The sequence below is a fragment of the Drosophila subpulchrella genome, chromosome 3R, assembly GCF_014743375.2.
Source record: "Drosophila subpulchrella strain 33 F10 #4 breed RU33 chromosome 3R, RU_Dsub_v1.1 Primary Assembly, whole genome shotgun sequence".
Lineage (NCBI taxonomy): Eukaryota > Metazoa > Arthropoda > Insecta > Diptera > Drosophilidae > Drosophila > Drosophila subpulchrella.
Window position 1 is genome coordinate 2,638,166 of NC_050609.1, and position 18,035 is coordinate 2,656,200.

At 43.8% G+C, this 18,035-nt stretch overlaps 8 protein-coding genes across 8 annotated transcripts; 6 read left to right on the forward strand and 2 right to left on the reverse strand.

Moving 5' to 3' along the window:
- Positions 1–470: 470 nt before the first annotated feature.
- Positions 471–2,335, forward strand: LOC119556794 (probable cytochrome P450 313a3). The gene is made up of 7 exons (XM_037869234.1): positions 471–627; positions 689–889; positions 945–1,130; positions 1,188–1,260; positions 1,321–1,447; positions 1,499–2,066; positions 2,128–2,335. The coding sequence occupies exons 1-7, from the start codon at positions 471–473 to the stop codon at positions 2,286–2,288; spliced, it is 1,473 nt and encodes a 490-aa protein (XP_037725162.1). The 3' UTR covers positions 2,289–2,335.
- Positions 2,173–4,538, forward strand: LOC119556804 (probable cytochrome P450 313a2). Its single transcript, XM_037869247.1, has 8 exons — positions 2,173–2,189; positions 2,687–2,868; positions 2,930–3,130; positions 3,186–3,371; positions 3,429–3,501; positions 3,557–3,683; positions 3,737–4,316; positions 4,378–4,538. Exons 2-8 carry the CDS (start codon positions 2,712–2,714, stop codon positions 4,536–4,538), a joined length of 1,485 nt encoding a protein of 494 aa, XP_037725175.1. The 5' UTR covers positions 2,173–2,189; positions 2,687–2,711.
- Positions 4,539–5,011: 473 nt separating this feature from the next.
- LOC119551943 (probable cytochrome P450 313a5) lies at positions 5,012–6,771 on the forward strand. The gene is given in 8 exon segments (XM_037861631.1): positions 5,012–5,165; positions 5,217–5,417; positions 5,482–5,667; positions 5,720–5,792; positions 5,844–5,970; positions 6,026–6,449; positions 6,452–6,556; positions 6,611–6,771. Coding segments are annotated over 8 exon segments (1,431 nt in total).
- A 172-nt stretch (positions 6,772–6,943) lies between these two features.
- On the forward strand, positions 6,944–8,046 carry LOC119555682 (phosphoglycerate mutase 2). The gene has a single exon (XM_037867309.1). It carries the CDS (start codon positions 7,035–7,037, stop codon positions 7,893–7,895), a length of 861 nt encoding a protein of 286 aa, XP_037723237.1. The 5' UTR covers positions 6,944–7,034; the 3' UTR covers positions 7,896–8,046.
- Positions 8,047–9,284: 1,238 nt separating this feature from the next.
- On the reverse strand, positions 9,285–10,167 carry LOC119563065 (chymotrypsin-1). Its single transcript, XM_037876279.1, has 2 exons — positions 9,532–10,167; positions 9,285–9,452 (listed from the first exon to the last, which is right to left on the reverse strand). Exons 1-2 carry the CDS (start codon positions 10,165–10,167, stop codon positions 9,285–9,287), a joined length of 804 nt encoding a protein of 267 aa, XP_037732207.1.
- Positions 10,168–13,428: 3,261 nt separating this feature from the next.
- On the forward strand, positions 13,429–14,410 carry LOC119551964 (chymotrypsin-1). Its single transcript, XM_037861669.1, has 3 exons — positions 13,429–13,519; positions 13,582–14,183; positions 14,255–14,410. Exons 1-3 carry the CDS (start codon positions 13,429–13,431, stop codon positions 14,408–14,410), a joined length of 849 nt encoding a protein of 282 aa, XP_037717597.1.
- Positions 14,411–14,779: 369 nt separating this feature from the next.
- Positions 14,780–15,722, forward strand: LOC119557950 (chymotrypsin-1). The gene is made up of 3 exons (XM_037870985.1): positions 14,780–14,846; positions 14,906–15,501; positions 15,561–15,722. Exons 1-3 carry the CDS (start codon positions 14,780–14,782, stop codon positions 15,720–15,722), a joined length of 825 nt encoding a protein of 274 aa, XP_037726913.1.
- Positions 15,723–15,728: 6 nt separating this feature from the next.
- On the reverse strand, positions 15,729–17,423 carry LOC119557957 (translation initiation factor IF-2). The gene is made up of 4 exons (XM_037870996.1): positions 17,172–17,423; positions 16,554–17,032; positions 16,410–16,490; positions 15,729–16,349 (listed from the first exon to the last, which is right to left on the reverse strand). Exons 1-4 carry the CDS (start codon positions 17,353–17,355, stop codon positions 15,810–15,812), a joined length of 1,284 nt encoding a protein of 427 aa, XP_037726924.1. The 5' UTR covers positions 17,356–17,423; the 3' UTR covers positions 15,729–15,809.
- Between the last annotated feature and the right edge of the window lie 612 nt (positions 17,424–18,035).

The window sequence follows — 18,035 nt, forward strand, 5'->3', positions numbered from 1 at the left end:
CAGCTTCTTGTCTATGGATTTTCGGATATTTTGGGCTTAGCCCGGTAAGCTTAGCCTTAGACTCGTAAGCGGTTGACGCGATTCGGGCTTAATTGCTTTTTCACCCAATACGGATGATGGATCGTACGACGATTGAGGGAGCTCCAAGTTTTCGGAGGGTTCCCTCTAAATTCCCGGAAGTTACTTAACCGCAGTACCATTTAGTCGTCTGGCTGTTGACCCAATCAAAACATATTTTTAAATGCGTACAGGCAGAACAAAGTCGAACAGCGTTTTGGGAAGATCAAGGTGAACTTTAGTAACTAAGTACATCTAAGTACAGCATACTTATTTATTTGACCACAGAAGCACTTGTACTTTAAAGACTTAGACTTCTCTATAAAAGCCTGTGTTAAAACTGCGAAACCAAATCAGTGTTTAATATTACTCCAGGGTGTTCGTTCTTTCAAGCTTAAAATAGAACATTTACCATGCTCACGTTTGAATTACTCTTAACCGTTGGATTATTTTTTTGGATTTATTTCCTATGGAATCGACGCAGGCTCTACATGCTGCTATTGAAGCTGCCAGGACCCATAGGACTGCCCATTCTCGGCTCTGCCCTGAACTACGTTGTTTTTCATAAACGTGAATTCTAAAATTGTAATATCAGTTATTAGTGAAATAATCAAAATCGTTTTAACCACAGTTAGGATGAGACTTCGAATTAAGTACATGGACCAGTACGGTTCAACATTTTTGGCCTGGCTGGGTCCAAAGCCAATTGTAATAACACGGGATCCAAATATTGCCAGGGAGGTCCTTTTGTCTGCAGAATGCCTCAATAGGAGTTCCCAAGTGACAGCTCCGTTTGCTGTCAGCGTCGGTCATGGATTGTTTTCAATGGAAGGTACTGGAAAATGTGCTTTACTTTCAGCCAAATTGATTTCAAATGTGATATTTAGCTCATAAATGGATGGAACGTCGCAAGCAGTTGAATCCCACTTTCAAGCATAATATTTTGACCAGCTTCCTTCCCATTTTCAACGCCGAGGTGAACACGTTAATGACCGTTCTAGACTCGTACGTCGGCCAAGGCGAAAAAAAGATCCTCCATGATATAATCAGATGGTCTTTTAGAGTGGCCACTCGTAAGTAAAATGATCATATGAGTATTATGATTTTGTTGAACCACTATTTTTTTACAGAGACCACAGTGGGAACTGATGTGAAGCAAGAGGAAGCCTATCAGAACGACTCAATTTTGAAAAGCTATGAGTCGTAAGAAATGGTAGACCTTACAGTTGTGCACTGATATCCACAATTATTTTTATTTTACAGGCTTATGAATATATTCACACTGGATGTTGTTGCATCGATTACCTGCAACAAAATAATATCCAAGCTGGTCGGACTTGAAGCGAAGAAAACGTTACACGCGTCCAATATTAACAACGTGATAAACCAAGTGAGTTTTGCCTTTCTCCTTAGAGCCACATTATTAAAGCCCTACCTTTAGATCATTGAGAAGAAGCTTAACTCAGAGCCAGAAAGTGGAGCTGAGCTGAACTCTGTGATCAACAGGTCCATCGACCTCTATCGTAAGGGAGAAATGCCCCTTGATCAGGTGCGGGTCGAATGTTTTCTTATAGTTGCGGCGGCCTTCGAGACAAGTGGTCTTGCAGTTTGCCATACTCTCACACTGCTGGCCATGTTCCCCGAGTACCAGGATACGGTCTATGAAGAGCTCAAAGATATCTTTCCCAACGCCGGGGAGTTCGAAGTAACGTACGAGGATATACGAAAAATGGTTTACTTAGAGCGCGTTTTGAATGAGTCCCTGCGACTTATCCCATCCGTTCCGATTGCACCGAGGGAGACCATTCAGGACTTTCGGCTGTCGAATGGGGTTGTCATACCCAAAGGAGTCTCAATTGGAATCTGTATATTCAGTACTCATCGCAACAAGGAATATTGGGGTCCTGATGCTGAAAAGTTTAATCCAGATAACTTTCTACCAGACAATGTTCGCGATAGGCATCCTTACGCCTATATTCCCTTTACGAAGGGAAAACGAAATTGCATAGGTGGGTCCAGTAGTTTGTTATGGAAAACATTCTCATCATCTTTTTCGGTAATTTTTCTCAGGTTGGCAGTACGGAATTATGTCTTCTAAGCTCGCCTTGGCCAAGATTCTCAGGAACTACAAAGTAAGCACATCCTTTCGATATGAGGATCTCGATTTCGTTGACAACATAGGCATGGTGTTGGCTCAGCAACCAGGAATAGAATTTCAAAGGCGGACTTAGGATAGCTGACCTGAACGAATCATGATCAGGTCAAGCATATTTCTGTAAGACCCTCAAACTTTACAATTTTTATAAGAATTTTCCATTGATGGAACTGTTATATATTTGTTTGTTCGAAAAATAATAATAAATATATCTACTTTTAATAAATACTTAAAAACATGTAATTCTAAGTTGATGATGTTTCAAACCTAATAGTCTTAAAAGGTGACAGTTTAAATGGAAGTGCACAAGCATTTGAAAGTTAAAAGGTATTTTTGTATCAGAGTAATTAGTCAGTAGAGGTTATAGCCATAAATATGTTTCTACAAAAATTTGGGAAGCATTAGTATATAAAAGCTAGATTTTACTGGCCGAATTGCAGTAATCACCTGAGATATATATCTATTCTCACCTAGCTTAGAAGTATAAAGTTCGGATAATATGATTTCGGTGCACTTGTTAATCGCAGCGGGTATCCTTCTTTGGATTCGTTTTCTGTGGAGTCGGCGAAAATTGTATTTGCTGTCCCTACAGTTGCCAGGAAGCTGGGGATTGCCCATTATCGGAATCGCAGCGGCATATTTCATCTTCTATAGACGTTAGTCCGATTATAAAAAAGTAATCAGATAGGATGTATATAAAAACTCTTTTATCGGCAGGTAAAATAAGTATGCGAAGCAAGTATATGAACAAGTACGGTTCAACTTTTTTGACGTGGATGGGTACAATGCCAGTTGTGTTGACAAGGGATCCAAAGATTGCCGAGGATGTCTTCACTTCTTCTTCGTGCACTAACAGGAGTCCGCATGCAACCAATGCGATAGCTGATGCTATGGGACCTGGATTAATAACACTTCAAGGTACTGGATTTTGGGCGCTATCTTCTTCTCTAATTTATTCATTGGATCTTTATAGGAGCCCAGTGGGCTGAGCGTCGAAAGCAGATGAATCCCGCATTTAAACACAATGTATTGGTCAGTTTCCTTCCAATTTTTAATGATGAAACAAGGTCGCTGGTGAGCTTATGCGATTCTTTTGTCGGTCAAGGAGAGGTAGATGTCCTTCCAGATCTAATCAGATGGTCTTTTAGAACATCCACTCGTAAGTAAATCAGCTATCAACATTATTGCAATCGATCCCAGCTGTTATTCTCCACAGAAACGACTTTGGGAACCGATGTTAAGGAGGACGAAAACTACAAAAATGACACAATACTGGAAAGCTTTAAGTCGTAAGGAAGGCCGTAATGGTTACTCTGACAGAATAAATAAATTTATTCTTTTTAGGGTCGTAAATATTACCGCACTCAGTGTGTTGATGCCTTTTTTGCAAAATACAGTTCTTTCCAAGCTGTTTGGACTTGAAAAGAAGGTGAAAAGAGACTTATCCACAATAAGGAGTGTGATGGACAAAGTGAGTCTAGACTGCCGATCAAATATTACCATTTACAAACTTTTCCCTTCCAGATAATTAACAAAAAGCTTAAAACAAAGTCAGTAAGTACGTACAACTGGGATCCTGAGGTGAACACTGTTATACACAGGGCAATCGAGCTTTATCAGAAAGACGAAATCTCCTTTAGTGGGCTGAGGTCCGAATGTAGTATTATTGTTGTGACTGCCTTCGAGACAAGCGCTCATACGGTATATCATACCCTCATTCTGCTGGCCATGTTTCCCGACATCCAGGAGAAGGTCTTCAATGAGATTAAGGAACTACTCCCAACAACCGAAGACTTGGAACTAACCTACGAGGATCTCCAACAGTTGGCTTACTTGGATCGCGTGCTGAATGAGTCGATGCGGGTCATAACACCCGTTCCTATCATCACGAGGGATACGGTAGAGGACTTGCAGCTTTCGAATGGAGTTCTTATCCCCAAAGGAGTTACGATTACCGTCGACATATTCAGTATGCATCGCAATCCCGATGTCTGGGGTCCCGAAGCAAACAAGTTTAACCCAGATAACTTCCTGCCAGATAAAATTTCCAGTATGCATCCATACGCCTTTATGCCCTTTTCAAAAGGGAGGAGAAACTGCATAGGTAAGTCGGCCTTTCTTTAAGTAAATTACATTATCATAGTTATTTCTTTTTACTTATTTAGGCTGGCGATACGGACTAATGTCTATTAAACTAGCATTGGTCAAAATACTAATGAACTACGAACTTAGTACATCATTTCGCTATGAGGATCTGGACTTCGTTGACAACATGGTTATAAACTTAGCAAAGTCACCACGGCTCGCTTTTAAACGACGGACTTAGAAGTAGATCTTAAAAACATATGGGATGGGTATGGAAAGTCCTACTATTATCTTGTTTTATTTCAAATTCTTTAAAATCAATGTCTATAAATCAATAAAAATGTACTTCACGTTCTAAATTTGTTGAATTTTATTGATATTTTTTCAATTTAGACGGTCTATTTTTCTGTCACTGAATTTACATAATGATCTCATTATATAGTTAAAAGAAAAAAAAAATTAAATTAATAATAAGCAGCTTGTTACATCTCCTTAACATTTTATTAAAGTTACGAATCAGAATGTATATCATTACTTAATTTATGAAAAGAGCTCATCAAATCTTATAGCTTATTAGTCAAAATGGCCATTACCCAAGGGTTGAGCAAAAAAACAGATATATCCTATAAAATATAACACTTTGGATCCTATATAAAGCTCGTTCGAATTTTAGATTACTTACTTCATCGCATTTTAGTATAGGGAAAGGTTGAAATGCTCACGTTGCAATTTTTAAAGGGTGTTGCTATCCTTCTGTGGATATATTTTCTATGGAGTCGACGCAGATTCTACAGAATGATGCTAAAGGTGCCTGGACCAATAGGACTTCCCCTCATCGGTCTTGCCTCCGAGTACCTTCGTCTCAAACGTAAGTTGTCTTGAATTCCCTGTTGAAACTAATATGAAAACGTATTAACAGGTAATATAGGCTCGCGTACAACGTTCTTCGAGAGATATGGAAAAACCGGAATGACCTGGATTGGTATAACGCCTGTTTTGGTAACCTGCGAACCGAAGATCGTCGAGGACATTTTAATGTCTCCCCATTGTACCGATAGGAGCTCTGTCGTAGACAAAGCCATATCATCTTGTGTTGGATCAGGGCTTCTGACATTAAGGGGTAAGTGGAAAAATTTTAAAATACTTCTGAATTTCTCAATTTATAATATTTAATACGAGTTTAGATCCTCATTGGCATGAACGACGAAAACTGTTGAGCCCATCATTCAAAATTAATGCAATTCTTAGTTTTGTACCCATTTTAAACAATGAATCGAATTCCTTGTTGACCTTTCTAGAAGGATTCGTAGGTCAAGGAGAGAAAAACTTGCTGCCGGAACTAAATAATTGGTCATTTAAAATAGCCGCTCGTGAGTAAAATCGATGAAAGAGTCTGTTCTTTTATTAGTTTCACAATTTAAGAAATAACAATGGGAAGTGATGTGAGGAACCAGGCAAACTACAACAATGGGAATCTGATGCAGAACTACAAGTCGTAAGACAGTCCCCATTTTAAAAATATGAATAACTTATATTATCACCATAGCCTTAATGAGCTTATACCTATTGGAGTTGTGATGCCATGGCTACGGAACAAGTTAATTGGAAAGCTGAGTGGCTTTGAAAAAACAAGGCTGGAGGCCACATCCCAGGCAAATGCCTTTATCAAAGACGTATTATCCATAGATTAAACTGTTTTGAGCATTTTTATAAACCAATACTTTTCAGATAATCGACAAAAAGCTGAGCAGCAGCTCAGAAACCAGCTTGGAGCCTGCACTAATCGATCGTATTCTATATCTTGTGAGGAAGGGTGATCTTTCCTATGACGACGTTATGGGCGAATTTTCTAATATAATTTTTGCCGCCTCTGACACTTTATCCATCACAGTCAACAATGTGCTTAGCCTTTTGGCAATGTTCCCAGAAATCCAGGAGAAAGTATTTGAGGAGCTAACAGAAGTGTTCCCTGCAATTGGAGAATTCGAAGTTGGTCATGAAGACTTGGATAAATTAATGTACTTGGACCAAGTTTTGCATGAAACGATGCGCTTAATACCTGCTGTTCCACTATTGATAAGGCAAACATCGCAGGAAATTCGGCTATCGACCGGATCCTACATTCCCGAGGGCGTGACTCTGATGATAGACATGCCGATGCTGGGGCCTTCAATCCTGATAACTTTCTGCCCGAAAATAAGCGAGAGAGGCATCCTTACGCATACTTACCATTTTCTAAGGGAAAGAAAACCTGCTTGGGTGAGTGTTATTTCTTATAAGATTCTTTAGATAATATTAATTCTACCCACTTAGGTCATAAATTGTCACTGATATCTGCAAAAATGACTCTGGCTAAGATATTGCGAAACTATAAGCTGAGCACAAACTTTTTGTTCAAGGACCTCCAGTTTATTGACAATACAACTATAAAGCTGGCTGAGCAACCATTATTAGAAGTCGAGCGGAGGACCTAAATCTCATAAATAAAAAATATTCTTTAAAATGTAGGTATATTATAAAAAAAAGTATATTTAACCTTTAAAAAAGATTCTGGCATAGGGAAAATAATAAAATAAAAGTAAGAATTGATAGCTTTTTTCTCTCAAAGTCAAAGAATGCTTGATATATTTGGTACTTCCATCTGTCAAATGTTTAGCTCCTCCGTTTAGTTGAAAAACACTCTCGAAATGAACACAATTTAGACTTTCTCATCTCTCCAAATTCCAAGTGTCCCAAGATGTTGGCTCTGGCCAGGAACTCGTGGTGTGGCCAAATGCTGAGGCGCCGTTGCCCGTACTCAAAGGCATCCTCCGGCGGAAAGCAGTCCGAGAAGCAGGGAAAGTACAGGATCGTGATGGTGCGTCATGGGGAGTCCGAGTGGAACCAGAAGAACCTCTTCTGCGGATGGTTCGATGCCAAGCTCTCAGAGAAGGGGCAGCAAGAGGCCTGTGCTGCCGGCACCGCGCTCAAAAACGCCAAAATGGAGTTCGATGTGGCCCACACCTCGGTGCTGTCCAGAGCCCAAGACACACTCACGGCCGTCCTGAAGTCCAGCGAGCACAAGAAGATCCCGGTGTGCTCCACCTGGCGCCTTAATGAGCGCCACTACGGCGGACTGACGGGACTGAATAAGGCCGAGACCGCCAAGAAGTTCGGCGAGGAAAAGGTCCAGATCTGGAGGCGCAGCTTCGACACCCCGCCGCCACCCATGGAGAAGGATCACGAGTACTACGCCTGCATAGTGGAGGACCCGCGGTACAAGGACCAACTCAAACCGGAGGAGTTCCCCAAGACGGAGTCCCTAAAGCTCACCATCGAGCGCACTTTGCCCTACTGGGATGAGGTGATCGTGCCCCAGATCAAGGACGGAATGCGCATCCTGGTGGCCGCCCACGGCAACAGCCTAAGGGGCGTGGTCAAGCACTTGGAGTGCATCTCCGATAAGGACATCATGAACCTTAACCTGCCCACCGGCATTCCGTTTGTCTACGAACTGGATGAGAATCTTAAGCCTCTGAGCACCCTGAAGTTCCTAGGCGATCCGGAGACGGTGAAGAAAGCCATGGAATCGGTGGCCAACCAGGGCAAAGCCAAGTGATCTCTGATTTTTTTTATATTTTTGGGTATATCAAATCTCCTCCGAAGAAGGTCAGAGCAATCAGCTCAATGCACTTGCATGCCAAACAAAAACGGAGGATCGAAAGTGCCAAGGCGAATGTCAAGCAGCAAATAAATTTATTTGATTTTAATTGACAATGAAAAGTCAACAGCGATGGGCTGGCCATTGGTCTCTTGGTCTCTTCGACTCTATATTTTCGCCTCTGGGTCCCAGGGTCTGGTTCTGGGTCTGGGTCTGAGCCAAAGTCCAGCCGTATTTATATGTGTTTCCATTGCGCTCGTTTAAGAAATCAGGGAATCGAGTGTGTCGCGTCAGTTTTAATTGCTGCGGGATGAGTCCGCGCAGCCTCTGGCATTCCAAATGGGTCGAATTTTAATTTGTTTAAATGAAATACTCATTTAGGGCTTATTGACAAACAAATTGAATTGATTGATCTAAATGAATTTATATGGTGAGCAGTGCCCAGCAGCGACTCAGATTGTCTCGCGATACGATGGTATGGTATGGATTGGCTGGTTTAGTCTTCTGTTGCATACTTGACCCGCTTTTAGGTGTCTATATGGGAGTTCAGAGAAGGGCAGATTTTCCATGTTAGGCTCGCTTTGATCTAGTAAATTGGGAGCGTGAAATGAGCTAAGAAATGAGCCAGGAAGATGCTCCTTCGCAGTGCAAATCTTTGCTGGCCAATGTGCTTGGCAAAAGGCATGAGCTCCACATTATTTGAACTTAATTACACAGCCACAGAAAAGTCGAGACCGAAGTTAAACCTTAGAGTCAAAGTCGGCGCCCCGTTAAATCGTTTTCACTACACATAGCGGATAGCAAACCAAAATCTAAGCATAGAAACGGCGGGAACATAAAAATGTTTGCACTTCGTATTTGTCGCGCATAAAATCTAATATCGAATTACAAGGCCCGGTCTTTGGAGAGGAGTCCAGAGTTCGCAGCTCGCAGCAGTGTGCGTGTCAGCGAAACTTTGTGGCAGGCTCCACCATCCCCACATCTATCCCCATACCATCCATTGCCCACATCCTCAGCCACATCCCGCTGCCATAAAGAAACTGAATTGAGTTAAATGCGCGATAAATTGCTTTTTGCATTTATCATGGTCGCCGTGGCAGGCGGCAGCCCAAGTTTTCAAGCTGGAGTCGGGCCAAGCCTAGACTATGAAGATGGAGAGGCGACTCTGCCTGTGACTCTGTGGACTCCACCCAGACTCCTCCGCCTTCCTCCTTCCCGTGGCTGTGGCGAATATCGAACAAGATTTTTAATTAGTCGCCAAAAAGAAGGCAGGGGAATAACCAAGAACGCAAGACTCCGTGGAATTTCACTTCAAGCAAGGTTTATTTATGCGCTGCAGGACGGTATTTATTGGGCCAGATCCTGGTTGATCACCTGGCTGATGTAGGCCAAAAAACTGGACACGCGTGTGTAGACATCGGGCCTGCCCTGGGCACAGGTGGATGAGCCGTAGGAGACAATGCCCACCAAGTGGGGCTGGGGACCGGGCTTAATCAGTGGTCCACCAGAGTCGCCCTATAATAAATAATATAATTTAATAAATAATAATATATTGATGTATGATTTCAAGGCACTAACAGATATTTTGACTTACCACGCATGCCCCTTGACCCTGGACAGACAGGGCGCAGATCTCATTGCGAGTCACTCGGTATCCCTTTTGGTTGCACTCCTCATTGGAGATGGTGCGATAGTTCAGCGCCTGGAGGTGATCCGGCAGAGTTGCCGAGGATGTAGATGGATTGGTGGATCCCCAGCCAGTTAAGCGGACGGGAACCTTTTCACCAATGCGATCGGATCCCCCAATGAGGATGGTGCCAATATTAGATCGCTCCAGACGGAACGGGGGCGTAACCTTAACCAGGGCAATGTCGTTGATGATCCGGGGATTCATGGAGTACTGCGGATGGACGTGCTTGGTCACCACCCGATGACGTAGTCCGCCCGCCTTCCAGTTAAGTGTTCCCACGACCACGCTGACGTCCTCCACCTTCATTTTCTCCATGCAATGGGCAGCGGTGAGGACATGCTGTCCACTCACAATGGATCCTCCACAGAAATGCTGCCAGCGACCACGACGTTGCATTTGCAGGGAAACCTGGAACGGCACAGTCTCGTTCACCAGCTGCCCACCATTAATCCTGGTGGGTGGTTCCGTAGTCGGGGTCACCACATCAGCTAATCCCTGCTGGAGGATCAGGAACATGCACAAGAGCTTCAGAACTGTCATTTTACACTACTGGGAATGAATGGTATGCTACTGCAACTCGTGCATTTTATACATCTCCACGAAGAGCAGTCTTATCATTTATTTGGCGATGCAAACATGTAAATGCAAGTGATCTTGAAATAATTTAATGTGGGTTGAATTGAGGTAACCTTCAAAAAGTGTCTCCTATAAATAACAGTATTGGTTTTATGTACACTTGAAAAAATAAATGGGAACTTTTTTAAATTATTTATTTTTTTATTAAAGATGATAGTAAAGTTTACAAAACTAAGACTAACATAGTAGGCGCTATGAACAAACAAAATAAATATTATAAAGTTCTCTGCATAACTTAATTCGATACAAGAGAATATTTTTTATAATTGGTAGTCCCTTAGGGTCTTAAATTGCTTATATAAATTTTTAGACATTTCGAACCATATCAAAAACATTCCAATCCAAACAGTAGTTAATTCGGATCTCCTGCTGATCTGCTCCTGGCTGCCCAGTTGTCCCCTTGCGTGCCTGGTTATCATAAGCTAGCAGGATCCACCGATCCCATCATAAGACTGGGCTTGACAGAAGCGCCTACCTGTTGTCATCAATTAGGTAACACGCTCACGCGACCGATAAATATTAAGCCCGCTCTAGCTGGATACCTGGCTGGATTTTGGTATCTGCTTTTATCTGGCCAAACGCACATGATCTCTTATCTGATTTGCAAATAAAAATCTGTTTAATTTGCCCAATGCTCTCTGGGCACGGAGCCAATGCCATTTCGCTGCATGTGTTGGGGTCCAGAGTCATAATTTATAGAGCCAGTGGATGGGGGCGATACGGATTCGTATTCGGATTCGGTTTAGCGAGGGAGCTGGGGAAACTTAGGTGCACCTTGTGGTGCGATTCTGAGCAAATTAAGTACTAAAATAAACGACCAATTTACTGATTATGGAAAACACGCAATTAATTTTCCACTTGGAAACGAGTGCGAAAATTAATTGGCTGCGAAGCGGAAAACTCAGTCGGCTAACCAAGCTGATCCCGTTTGTTTATGTGGGCCTCAGTCATAATCATTTGCATACAGGTCGAACCAGAGGAATTTTTTGTGTTTCCCCCACCTGTTCTTGTTGATGGTCTTCATTGACCCTTGAAATCAGTTGGGTTAGCTATACCCTTCCCGAGTTGCTACTGGACTTTAAACCTGGTATATAAAATGCCACTTCTCCCACTCCGAACAGATCATAAAACCAGCGGCTCTGCCTTATGAAGTTGGCCAATAAATCAAGCTGAAGACGTTGGCGGCAAAGAGACAAACAAGAAAACGAATCCCGAAAACAAAAAGCCCATAAAAATTGCACCGAGAATGAATGCTCACTTCAGTCGAGGCCTGTGTTCTTCTGCTCTTCTGGGCCACACGCACAATTCTACAGAAGTTGGCTGGCGAACATGGCCAAGAACGAGGGCATCGGCGGGGCAGGCAATCAACCAAAATGTCATAATAATGATGGCGTCCCGTCGGAGCAGACAGGCAGGATGCTTATCTTGTTAACACCGAACCGATCCACAGGGCCTTTTCAAGGAGGATATGGTCTCGGGAACACTGCTGATGAAATGATTAAAGTGCATTTTATTAGTGAGAATTTTGATCATGGTCTGCGGAAGCACTATATTTTCAGAGACCGAATTGCAGGGAAGACTTGTTTTTAATAAAGAAGATAATGCAAAAAAAATTTCAAGAGAGATAATTAACTAGAAACGGTCGGATAATCTTTAAGCTACCTGATGTATCAATATAAAACCATAAAAACTGGAAAAATAAATAAGTCATTTGGTAATAATATTGGAACCCTTAAAAGCTATAAAATGGTATAATGTAGCTTGGTAATAATCAAGTAAAAACTTCCAGGCTTACTTTAAATTAAAAATTTAAAAAGTATTTAAGCAAAAATGCCCACAATTTTATTTTAAATAATATACACAGGTAATTTCCTTGAAATTCTAAAAATATTTTTCTCTGGGTGTCCCGTTGCCTGATTAAATCCACCTCGCTAGAACAAAGCCTAATGAGTTAACACAAGGATTAACCCGTCAACCTGAAGTCGAAGGCGCACCAAGCTCACATGCAAATTAGAGGCGGGAATTAAGCATAAAGTCCGCGGATAAGTCATGCCTTGGCAGGGTGGTCCAATTAACAAAAGGCAGAGGGAGGCAACACGACAGGCGCCAGAGATGCGGATTCAGAACCCCAGACACATCCTGTGGATGGGGCTCTCGCTGGTGGAGATATAATAAAGCCATTTCGGGTTCAAATCGGTTCGCTGGCCGGCAACTTCGTGGCGCTGCATCGCGGCCCAGGACAATTAACACAGAAGTCCAAAGATCAAGACCTCAACAGCAGCCAGGATGCCAAATGGAGGAGGAGCAGTTGCAGAACCGAGAGGTGTGCATAATTAATTCAGCCACACACGGTCGAAGTCTCCGTCGAGATGCAGCTACACCCAAAATGATTCATTAGCTGGATGCAATCAGGCCCGGAACTGACACATCTGACTCCGAATGTGGACCAGATAGCACTTTCGGAGCCCGCCCATGGAAGAGGGAATGGAGTCGAGACAGAACTCGAGGCTGCAATGGACCCTGATTTGCATCGAACATGTGGATGGCCTGGAGCTCCTGTCTGGAACTCGAGCTGAAACCGAAACTGCCTCCGAGGTGTCCAAGGTGCTGATTGCCAGCGGCAGGTCTCCTTGTCTCCCTGTCCGCACAATGAACTAAAAGAAATGTCGGCAGGGGCTTGTTTAATCGGAATATTTAAATTATTCACTGATTAAAACTCTGGACAGGAGCTGATTCTCTTCGGGAGTCTCACTGTGATTCTGTTTCTTATACCTTTACTTGCTCTGTCCTGCCTCTGCGTAGGTGTTATTCCCTGGAATTTCGGATCCTCTTGTCTGTCAATGAGTCTTGAGCCCAAGTAAAATGATGTATGGGTTCAGGAACTGAAGGTCTTTTAGCCCAAGAAATAAAATAGTTCTTAGCATGGCTCAAACCACAACCTTTCTATCACTTCTCTCCCTGTCAACTGTTGGTTCCTATCGCCTAGGGTACTACTATCGCTGCCCAGCAACCTTGTAACCCACTACATGAGGTGGGACGACCGCCCACAGCTGCATTCGATAAAATTCAAATGAATCGAGTAGAACGAAAAAGCCCAATTAATTGGGGCTCTGCGATGCGTATATAAAGCAATGGTTCTTTGCTAGTTTCAAGCTCAGTCTTACCATGAACGGAGTAACTTATTTTGTGCTGTTTGTGGCAGCTTTGTCAGCTCTCGAAGTGGTTCAAAGTAAGCCCATGGACAACGTGATCGACTGTAAGTAGACTTTATAACTTAACCAAAAAGAAGTTTTCATTAATGTTCGTAACTCCCTCCAGTGGACAAATATTTCGAGGAGGCAGACTCCAATTCCCAGGAGCGAGTGGTTGGCGGTTATGATGTGCCCGAGGATGAGTACGTTCCCTACCAGGTCTCCATGCAGTTCCGAACTCGCAGTGGTCAACTTAGGCACTTTTGTGGCGGTTCCCTCATTGCCCCAAATCGCGTCCTCACCGCCGCCCACTGCGTCAATGGCCAGAACGCCAGTCGTATTAGCGTGGTTTCCGGAATCAGGGATCTGAACGATAGCACCGGCTACCGATCCCAGGTGCAGTCCTACGAGATGAACGCGAACTACCAGGAACTGGTGACCAGCGACATTGCCATCCTCAAGATCGATCCGCCCTTCGAATTGGACGGAAAAAGAGTGTCCACCATCGATGTGAGTGGCTCGGACTTAGTGGGAGCCGATCAGGAGGTCCTCTTAACAGGATGGGGCTCTGTCTTTCACTTCGGCACAGGACCTTTCGCCAAATACCCCACAGTGCTGCAGAAACTCAGCTACAAGACACTGAGCAACTCAAAGTGCAAGGAGACCATGACCCAACTTACGGATACCGAGATCTGTGCCTTGGAGAGGTTCGGCAAGGGAGCTTGTAATGTAAGTAGAATATTAAAATTGTATTGGGAAAAGATATTTCTAGCTTATTGTATGTCCCCTTCCATTTTCAGGGCGATTCTGGCGGTCCTTTGGTTATGAAGAGTGGCGAATCCTACAAACAGGTGGGCGTCGTATCCTATGGAACTGCTTTTTGCGCCTCAAACAGCCCCGATGTCTACACCCGAGTTTCCATGTTTGATAGTTGGATAAAGGAAAGAATGGCTTAAGTTAAAAAAAAATAATATTTGGAATGAGCAGTCTTCAATTCAATAAAATCATCAACTTTCTATCCGAATATTAAATTGCTAGGCATTTGAAATATTAATTTGAAGGTAGCATTACCTTCCTTGGTAAAGAACTACACTTACATCACTCATTTGCAACTAGATATTTTCCAGTCTACCCAAACTGGGTTACATTACCAGCAGAACTCCTCATTATAATTTCAATTTCAAGATCAAATTTAATGGCATAACCAAGTATCCAAAGTGCCCCAGATATGTGCGATACATATGCAAATTCTCTTTATTATGGGGGCCAAGCTATTGTTTAAGTACCGTGGTAGATGCAAAACCAATGACATTAAACAACAAACGATGGGTCTAACCGAGTTACTGGTGATCGGAGTTATAGCTGTGGGAGGAGTCTTCGGAAGGCTGAATTGTAAGTGTCCATTGGAATTATTCAGATTTGCAAGCTTGTTAATATTTACATTCCAAAAGCGCGTCAGCCCAGTGGCGATACTCCTCATCGTATAGTAGGAGGTGCTGATGTTCCACCAGGGCAACATATTCCCTACCAAGTTTCCCTGCAGTACAAAACCCGTGGAGGTCAGATGCACTTCTGCGGTGGCTCCATCATCGCCCCCAATCGCATCCTAACTGCAGCCCACTGTTGTCGAGGACTAAATGCAAGTCGTATGTCTGTGGTGGCCGGAATCAGGGGTCTGAACGAGAGGGGTTCCCGCTCCCAGGTGCTATCCTATAGTATCCACCCCAACTACCAAGAACTGGTGACCAGCGATCTCGCCGTACTGTCCATTAAACCACCTCTAAAGTTGAATAATGCCAGCATTAGTGCCATTGGGTACCAAACTCAGAAAAAAGAGTTCGTGGGTGGTGGAGTTCCTGTGACCCTAACGGGTTGGGGCCTCCGTCTACCAGTGCCCTTTCCCTTCCTGGACAACGTTAACTATCCCACTGTACTCCAGCGAATGAGTTACCACACGATCTCGAACAAAGATTGCCGGGATGCGGGAATGGAGAGCGTTACGGATACGGAGATATGCGCCAGAGGACCTTTCAGGGGCGCCTGCTCGGTGAGTTAGGGAATAATCAAATATCAATTTAGATATTTTGTATTATTTAATATTTCTAGGGTGACTCTGGTGGACCTTTAGTCACGCAAACGGATAGCGGACCTAAGCAAGTGGGCATTGTATCCTATGGCCTGGTAGTTTGTGGTCTTTACATCTCTCCGGATGTTTACACTCGGGTCTCAACCTTTAGTGATTGGATAGACAATCAGCTGGAATCGTGAAGAGGATTCTACTGATCGGTTTATTTACATGCAGGCAAAATCTGTTTAACAATTAAGGGAAAACTAAAAACGAATATATGGTTTCATCTACTCGGCGGCTTCTTCGGCGGGGGCTTCTTCAGCTGGTGGTGCGGCCTCCTCGGCGGGTGGAGGAGCTGACTCTTCAGCGGCTGGTGGGGCATCCTCTTCAGCGGGAGGTGGTGCAGCCTCCTCGGCGGCTGGTGGTGCAGACTCTTCGGCAGGAGGTGCAGCCTCTTCGGGTTCTGCAGGTGGTGCCGCCTCCACGGGAGCTTCTGCTGCCGCCTCCGGTGGAGGAGCTTCAGCAGCCTGTTCCGCAGGCTCTGCCAAAGCTGTGTCCGACGGTCGAGCCGTGGCCGGAGCAGTTCCAGGAGCAGTTCCAGGAGCAGTTGCTGGAGCAGTAGCAGGCGCAGTAGCAGGCGCAGTTGCCGGAGCAGTCGGAGGAACACTTGGGGCGGCAGTTCCCGCAGCAGTTGCCGCCGCTGTCGTCACAACAGTGACATCATCATATGCACTCTTAGCTGTTTCCGGTGAAGGGGTCGCTGCCGTAACTTCCGTAACATCCGTGGGATCCGCACAAGGATCTGCGATGGGTTTCGTCGCAACGCGCTGAATTGTTGACAAGGGGTTAATTTTTAACCTTATTATGTTATATCTCTTTAAACTTACTAGCATAACCTTGCGGAAGAATCGTTGAAGAACGCTTGCTGCCGCTTGCCTGCGATTCTCCTCCTCGTCGTCCTCCTTCTCCTGATAAAATCACAATTTAAATATAAATTCAGAGATAATCCCTATACAGATCGAATCACTTACCGCCGCGCAGACGCAGACGCACACTTCCTGGGGAAACTGGTGACGGACCCAAAAGCCACGCCAGGCAGCCTGAATGGTGATGGCCGCCTGTTGACGCATCGCCTCATTAATCCTCTTCAGCTCCCGATCGCGGAAGTACTGGTACAGCAACTCGGTTCCATCGGCACCACGATCCGCTGACATGTAGGCCTCCATGAAGCGCTTGTAGGCACTCTCGATGGCCGGCCGTGACATGATGAGCTCCTCGTCGGAGAACTTGCACTTCAGCAGCAGCTCCTCCAGGATATCGACGTCCTCGAAGTTTATAGTCTGCTTTCCGCGCCTCATCTCGCAGCGCCGTTTCTCAAGGAAGTTGCGGAAACAGTCCTCCAAAACCTGGCCCATCAACTCGGACTTCTCCTTGGACAGATCGCAGACACAGAGGTCCGATATTATGCTGTCCACCTGTCGCAGAGCCCTGTCCAAAATGGTCTTGGCCACTGAAACAAGAGATAGTTAATGTTGCTCTATAGAACTAAATATCTAGTCATAGTTATTCTAAGATCTATAAATTAGTAAGCATATACACTCCAGGTTTCAATTCAATATTCAGAAATACTTTATCCCACGATTACTCACCCAGTGCCTTTTCCCTGGTCACAATCACAGAGTGCAGATAGTCAATGATGAATTGGCAGAGACACTCCTTCCTCGGTTGACATCGTAGAACCTCCCGGGTAATATCAGATAGAAGTTCCGGCAGACCCTCCGGTACATTTATCGCCTGTTGGCGCATTTTTCCGCGTTGAATCAGGTAATTCATCTTGATTTTTTAGAAATATAATGTACAATTTTGATTAGTCAAGCTGTTGTTCTGGGGAGAATGTAAGAATTCGGAAGTGTCAGTTTTGAAATATTTTAAAATGGCAACCCTTTATTTGGGTTTCCATGATGGGAGTAAATTGAATATGCGCGGGATTTGGGGGACTAACCCCCCAAAAGTATGTACATTTTCTACACGGAGAAGCAGCGAACTATAATTGAAATGTAAAATTTGCTAGTTCGGTTTTTTAACGCAAGATGGCGGTAGTCAAGGGTGAGCAGTATTGCCGGAAATTTTAAAGAGTGCCTTTATAATGCAACAATATCTAATCGATTTCCAGAACACCGAGCCTTGGGCCACCCCAGGTGATGCACTCCAACATGCGGAAGGCGAATGCCGGGTCCACCTTTCACTTTGGGTCCACCAAGATGGTAAAAAATAATACAAACATATATTACATTGCATTTATTATTTGGAATTCTCCTTAACTTGATTTAGACAGCAAAAGTAAATAATATTTTAAAGGCAACTTAATCAAGCCCCACATTATGCCACACGTGTCTCTTATAAATTCAAGTTACAAGTCCACACTTACTTTGTAATATGTAAAGGGCAACAATTTTAAATTGCACTTGTGTTTTGTGTAGGGAAAATGATAGGACTTTGTACCTCTCATCGAA